Source organism: Haliotis cracherodii, unplaced genomic scaffold (genome assembly GCF_022045235.1).
Source record: "Haliotis cracherodii isolate W230 unplaced genomic scaffold, xgHalCrac1.p SCAF_5, whole genome shotgun sequence".
In the NCBI taxonomy this organism is placed as follows: domain Eukaryota; kingdom Metazoa; phylum Mollusca; class Gastropoda; order Lepetellida; family Haliotidae; genus Haliotis; species Haliotis cracherodii.
In genome coordinates this window covers 31,597,377-31,605,291 of record NW_027266308.1, presented here as the reverse complement: position 1 = coordinate 31,605,291, position 7,915 = coordinate 31,597,377, and the positions used below count along the sequence as shown (strand labels likewise).

The window sequence follows — 7,915 nt, the reverse complement described above, 5'->3', positions numbered from 1 at the left end:
TCTTGCCCTTATCCCATGGCATTCTGTCCTATAGAAGCAACAGTACCTACTCGATTGAAATGTATTTTATGGGTAAAATTTATATTCATATCTGTCAAAGTTTCAACCAGGTGCGTGCTCCAAGATACCCTGACGCCCGTTAAATGGATAGTGACAAACCTCGATAACCCGTCAGAGTAATCCACTTTGAACTTAACCAATAACAGAACTGCGAGGGCGAGTGTTCATCTGACGGAAGCAGTTACCTCCCTTGCAATGAGTGAAAGAAGGCTGATGTTTCCTACGTTGTTCAGGTTAGGGATTGAGTGTGTCGTTTAGTGGTGCATTCAAACAGTATATCTGGTAAGACCCCCAGTATCGGACTAATGCTATTATAGTCTCCGTCGGATACAGTTGTATTCGTTGTAGGATTGTGGTGTGGGGCACTGAATGGTCATGTCACAAATGGGCCCAACTAGTTTTACTTTGTGATTCCTGATGTTTGTGTGTTTTCTTGGATATAAATCATGGATCGCGTTTCTTGATGTGAGTATAACATACTGGTTGTGTTTTTTCAGTTGATAGTTCTTCGTTCATAATAGACACCGGTCATTGTTATTATTATGTCTGTATAGTTAATTATTCAAAGTGTTATGCAACGCTATGCGTCGTTAGCAACGGCTGAGACTACAAGGTGTAGATGGACGGTACATGTAGCTTTTACGTAAATATTTTATTATCACAACATAATTATATATCATTAAAGTACATCTATGGTGTCTTGTACCTATTTGGAAAAATTATCCATCGTAAACAAATTTCAATTCAATGGTTTAATGTTATTCATCAACTAAAGTGCCTGAAATATTTGGTAATGGAACAATTATATATTATACACATTTTCTTTTTCTTTTTTTTTTCTTTCTATATTTCAATAACGATTAACTTCAAGTCCATATGACAATGAAAGACAATATCTAGTGTTTGTGTGACATAGGCTCCCACTGATCCCCAGCTCATCATCCTCGCGTGTATTGTAGATATACACTAAATGGAATCTGTTTCGGGGGGTAGTCTAGACTGGTTATTCTCTTACACTGACAATTTATATTTCATTAAAATTGAGAAACAGCAATTTAGATCAATTGAATACTGAGTAGATATACGAACAGTAGGAAACCCGGTATGAATCAGATGTCGACAAATTAAAACTACTGTGGCTATAGCCACACTTATATGCATCTTTAATAAAAGGTGTTTCATAATATTCATCTCCTGGTGGCAGTTGTTGAAGCGTTCGCTCGTCAGCCGAAGGCCAGGGTCAGATTCCCCACATTAGTAAAATTACTCGCACCAGAACAAATTGCAATGCATTATTACTTATGTGGTGATATGTCAGCTACCCAAAAAACGACTGTTACTAGATTTAAAAATTGCATGAGTAGATTTTTACGAATGACGTAAACTTTTTTACAAATTTAATTTAATAATAACAGTGGGCGCTTCTAAATCTAAACAAATATATTTTTGAAAAATAAGCCAATAGCTCATTCTCTTCATGCACCCATACACGTTACTGTTTAAACTGAGGCTGTAGGTCACCACAGGTAAGACTCTGGGTACAATATGGGCATTTCTCCATGACTGACATGCAAACACGTGATAGAGTGCTACATTCAATATTATACTCCTTGTATTAATTGAATGTCAAGATGAAGCGTCTATCCATACATTGCGTTTTAATAATTCAAGGTCACGGCGTCTGGTTAGAGAACGGACATGGCATTCACACGGGGTTACTGCAGGGACACTTACGGATAGATGTAGATCACCGTAGCCTTAAAACCTTAAAAAGACGGTGAATACACCTCACCCAGCTGCTAATAGTTGACCGGTTGTGTGTGGGTGCATGTGTCTAGGTTAAAGCAAGTGACGGCTAACTGTCCGTGGGGTGGTGCTTCGTGTATGTACGGGCATAACTCCTTATTGAAATGAACACGAGTCTTTGTCTGACACGTTAAGATAACATAGCAGAACGTGGGCATGTTCATTTCATAACAAAACTAGTAATCATTATCACCTGTTCTTATTGACATAAGAGGACAACCATGGCGATTCACTGAAATGGTTGTATCCACGATACGCCCCAAGAACAGAGTCCCATTCAACGGCAACTCCTTCAGTCCAGTTCAGTTGTGTTTGACATGACTGGGGTGGAGGTAAGGTCTGTTTTGTGTGTGGTGCTGAATCATAGATGGATTTGTTTTATAGAAACATCGGAGCTGTCGTATGGTTAGAATTAGATTACACATACTTCTTGTTCTAGGCTAATACATCCGTTTAAAGCGGATTTTTTTCTGACTGTTTAACGACTTTTTATGCAAGGGTATTATGTATCGACTGTCAGTTTTCGTTTATTTCCTATTTGTGAATTTGGTGATTTCATTTATCCAATTATCCATATACTTATAACTGTTGAACATGATCTATGAAATGAATAGTAGTAGTAGAATCCATTTTGGGAGTCAAACCTGTGTGTTCTGCACAACACGTGAACGCTTGCAATAATCATTAGCGCAAACCCACCAACCCCTACCGGGTACCCGCCACCACTAATGACCTTATATATTTCTCTATTATTTTACCTGTATCGGAAATTCTTCAGCCAAAACATCAACCCTGATATTCTAAACGACGTGATATATTTGTAATTTAGTATAACCCCAACAAACGCTGTTAATCTATCTAATAACATTGTTGTCCACGTTTACACATGTAGTTATGTAGCGACACAACGTGGCCTTCGTGATATGTACATGTGTTAATTTCACCGTCAAGGCCCTGACCTCACCAACACCTTGGCCGGCTAGATGTCTATACTGGTCGTCTCTTATGACATAATACTCTCTCGAGACCCTATCGACGCTATATAGGATGCTTCTAATGATAGATGCAATGTTTGATCAAGGTTAAAGCTCGTGTATAAACTATTGACATTGTCAGTCATAATTGTTGTCTAAATATTTGGTCTGCAAGGTACTTGTTGACACTACAGATTTATGCTTCAATGTCTTCATTTAGAACGAGACCCGCTTTTCCTGTTATCTTTAAATGGACCAAAGGACTCCCTTTATATGCATTTGACTGTTTAACAATCCGATTATTTCCGTTCATCTCTTTTGATAAGCTTATCGGTAGTAATGTACATCAAACTCATTCAAAATATTAGTGTGAAGTTTATATAAATGATGGTATATTATGTATGTATAATACCTTCAATCTGATTGTTCTTTTCTTATTGCATTTCAATATTCAAACTCTCTAATTAGTATATCGTCACAAATAGAGATTTTATTAATATGTAAATGCTACATAATAAGTTTCATGCGCAACTACTTTTGATAGTGCAAGTGATTTGGACCTGCCCTGCTAGCGTCTATTCGTTCCAACATTAGTGTATATTTTCAATTAGCAGTGAATGGGTACCAGGTAGGTTGAGAGGCTAATGTGAAAACAAAACACCTCGTAATCAATAGGCAAGATACCCGGGAAACATACAGGGAACTGCAGAGAAAATCTATGATTGTGTGTTCGAATCCCGATTCGCCCCGATTATGTTTCTAGGTTTATCAGCACCATACCCGTGCTCGTGGGTTTCACCTAAGGGGTAAACGTCTGAGACCTGCATCACTTCGGGCGTTCCTCCCATATCAAGCTGACACGCCGTGGTATAGCTGGAAAACTGTTAAAAGCGGCGTTAAACCCAACTCACTCACTCACTCACTCACTCACTCACTCCAGGGAACTGAGACTGTTGTTTAAATACACACTAATGAGTTAACCCAAGCGTTTTGAGCGTTTCATGAGTAGAAAATAATTATCATCGATGACAGTTTTTGAGTAGAAAATGGTTTGTTCAATCCCCGCTTGTACCACTCTTAGAAAATGCGTGTATCATTTTATTTTGTGTAAACTGATATCAACATGTATTCAATCACTACAGAACAAACATACTTATATAATCATATAACGGTACCCATATGAATGTATGTCGACAATAAACAGGTACGATTCGCCTTTCAAACATTCAGTGTACTACCTGCTTGTAAAAGAGATACTGAGATACACCGTGTTAACATTACATGATAGGAATATATCAATCACAGTTGAGTATTGTACTTTATGTGATTATAGCAACATGTTAAACCCGTTGTGCAGTGTGTGAATTTGTCGAGGTCACAGCAAAGTCGAACGTAGGTAGAAATCGCTGTATTATTCCGCGATTAAGGCCACGAAATTCTGTAAATCTGCATTATAGGGTTAATCCAGGGAGACCTACGTAGAAACATGGATTATATAGCCCTACTGGTTACATTCTCTTAATCCCACAGCCACTTGCTTTGAAGCGAGCCTCAATTGTTCCCGGCTGCACATAGTTAGTTTTTGATTATACTCAAAAGCACATGCAGGCCACTTTCTCATGTAGCCATGTATGAACTCGTTATAAGGATATCACGAAATGGTCTATGTTACATTGGAAGGGAGACAAGTGGGTACACATAGGTTATCCTTTCAAATCTATGGTAAAGTGACAAGGTAGTTTGATTTGTTATAGGAAGCTTTCAAGAGATTTGTAGTCTTTTCTTTCAGTTGCATTTGACATACACATTATTTTTTCAGGTTTATATCATGCTGTAAAGGCGTTTGGATTTGTTTCTATGGTACTCTTGTACATTATGGTACCATGGCTTGCTAACTGACTACTAATATTCCAGTCATACGTATGCGTCAAACTGTTAATACTATTGTATTTATTGTACATTGGTACTTCTGTTTACACTTGCTGGTGTAAGGTATACAAATATGAACCCTACCTATGTGATCCATTCATATTTATCTCACCGCAAGTTTGCCTCAAGCCCAATGGAATCTGTTTCAGTAGATTATCGAGACTGTTTATTCTCTGACTTTGGCGTTTTATATTTATATATTTACGTTTTCAATGTCTGCGTTTTTCATGATCCCATTCAAGGTGGTAGTGAGACTACTTTCGTAATTAGTCCTGTGAATATTAAACACATTGAACTATCCATCAGAACCGTATTTCTAAATTTAATTTCGATGTCTTTTTTCCACAGATTTTGACCTCCGTTGATGCCTGTGATTATGTCCATTCAAGGCTAACATCTTAGAGGGGAGATCGAGCCCCAGAGCACAGTCTCCTATGTCCATCCGTCTGTCCGTCCACAGACCCAAGTTGACCATGCCTGCTCTCACCGAGGCCTCCCAAAGACCAGCCTGTATGCCCGGATCTAAGGACGAATGCTTCCTGCCACGAATCTCACAACGAGGCTCCTGCTCTGACTCCGACTCGGTCGTTGAATGCAGAAGAGGAGCCATAGCCCGAGTTCCGCCCAGTGCTGCTTCATCTGTGTCCAGTAGTCCAGTCAAGCTACCCGCCATCTCCGGGAAGGCCAAGTCCAATAGTGTTTCCAGTCTGTCCAATGGGATGTCTCCTACCCGGAGAGAGGACCAGAGGTCCAATCTGTGCCGCTCTCCGAGCTGTCCCTCCAACCTTGGATTCTGGTACGATCGTGACGGAGATACTGAGACACCGACTCCGGTTGACAAAGCTTGTTCATACCCAGTTTCTCAAATTTCGAAAAGGGATTCTGGAGATTTGAAGTTACCGAACATCAAAGATCGGAATTCAATGTGTAGTGGAACAAGCCAGATCACTGTCAGGAGTCTGGCCACTCAAAGAAGTCCGACAAAGTTCTACCGAGATATCAGTCCGCACACAAGACGAGACACGTCGGTATCTCTCCCCCTCAATCGGGAAATCTCAAAGGACATATCCACTCCACGAGCTGAAAACGTCCTTGACAGTCAAAGGTCAAACACCCAAAGTGCACTTTTACTTCCGATTCGGAATTCGGAATCCAGATTGTCTCTCAAAGGCAAAAAGAAAAAGAAGAAGAAACAAGGTTCGCGTCAGAACACCGATGTCAGTATTAACTCCGAGAACAATGTTGTTGATGGGACTGGGGTTTCCGAGAATTACGAACAAATGAAAACCAAGATGGAAGCCATTGATGCGCACGGATACTTCTCCGACGCAGAGGGAGCAGGAATGAGTGACGAACGATTCATTACCAAAGTCAAGGAAGAGAACCATGTATCTAATGGAAAAGACGGTATTGTCAAAGTCAACAAGCGTCATAAGGTAAAGAAAAGGATGACGGACAACAATTTGTACTTTGAGCGAGAGTTAACGCAGGTGAATGCGTGACTTCAATACTTGCAATGTTTAACCTACCTGAGGACACAACTGTTTGCTCAAATATGTACATGTGTATATATGGCTTTAAGAGGCGGTTGAGGATGTGGCGAATGTATAAAAATAATTTAATCTGTGTGTTAAAATCAAAGGTTTTCGAGAAAGTGCTTCTGTTATATATTGTTTACCTCAATGTAGAAGATTGTCAAATATGAGAAACTCGCGTTTCTATGCTCATACCAAGGCTGTGATAGATCCAGGTATTTGTACATAAGGATGGTGTGACGATATATGTACATTCATTGTAATGTGTTCCGCACAGCAGAGACAATGAATACAATGTTACACGTGTATTCCATTGCATAGTATGTGTAAGATATGTATTATTTATAACAGAGCAGCTTGTACACTATATTTAATATTATTCATAATTTCAGAACCTTACCTACTCCCAAACTCAGCTATAGAATGCTAACTCACTCACACATAACACTTCAATCAAGACGTGTTAAGTCAGAGCTTATTTGGGTACAATGATAACCTTTTATGTTAATAAATACATATCGGGTATGTTTCAATGTGGCCCAACTTTTGGATAAGATAGATAAAATGCCAGATTAAATTAGGGATTCCTAATGTATAACAGAAACAAATATACAGGTATCAACTCTGAATAACTTTTATGCAAAGAGAACTGGCTCGGAGGTTCTTTCATGCAAGGATATTTAAGGAGTTTTAACTACAGAAAAAATAAAAAAATATATGACTGAATTGTATGTTTTGCATGTTATACCACAAAAATTGCAAACCGAGATACAGGCATCCCAATTGGCACTAATTGTACTCGCCTTCTTGCGGGTCTGTTTCTTTATGCATACGAATCGGAATTTCCGCTCGGTTTGGCAAAGACAAAAAAAGGTTTAGGTTAAGCTTCAGGTATATCGATGATCTGATATCGTTCGATAACCATCATAGAACCAATTCCCTTCCACTGATTTACCCACCTGAAATAAAGGAAGACAGTGAGACCACCTCATCTGTTTCATATTTAGATCTGTGCAGAAAGATTCAGAGTGACAAAACACTTTCCACCAGACAAAACGGATGACTTCAACTTTCAAATAGTCAACTTTCCCTTTGTGTCGAGCAATATTCTTGCAACTCCAGCCTTTGGTATCTAAATTTCTCAACTTTGGAGGTAAATTCGAGTAGGCTCTTTCTGCCAAGACTTCAAAGAGCGTCATACGAGTCTTGCTGGGAAGTTGTTTGATGTAGGTTAAACATTTAAGGCCTCAATAAATATTTCCTAAAACAGTTATGGAAGACATATGGAGGACATTTCAATATTTGACGCATCTCTGACCAAAATTATGTCCAATGCAATTTTTTTTTTGTCTTGTACCATGAACAATTGACTTAACTTTGCATGTGTTTGTGACGGGTGCCACAGATGGGGCAGGATACGCTCATCTTTTCGCGAACACCTGGTGCCATCATTATTTGATAGTGATTCATAAACACATGCTCATGATATGGTCGAACTCGTATTCTTATGAATATGGAAAAGGGTTTGTCACTTTTATTGTTAAGAAAGTGAAATATCCTAGTGATAGAAGGGTTTATATTACTGGGGAATCGTTTATTACCATGTCTGTT

At 39.0% G+C, this 7,915-nt stretch overlaps 1 protein-coding gene across 1 annotated transcript; it reads left to right on the top strand.

Moving 5' to 3' along the window:
* The first annotated feature begins 437 nt into the window (after positions 1-437).
* On the top strand, positions 438-6,271 carry LOC139444197 (uncharacterized). Its single transcript, XM_071225105.1, has 2 exons — positions 438-525; positions 5,118-6,271. The coding sequence occupies exon 2, from the start codon at positions 5,204-5,206 to the stop codon at positions 6,269-6,271; it is 1,068 nt and encodes a 355-aa protein (XP_071081206.1). The 5' UTR covers positions 438-525; positions 5,118-5,203.
* The last annotated feature ends 1,644 nt before the right edge of the window (positions 6,272-7,915 follow it).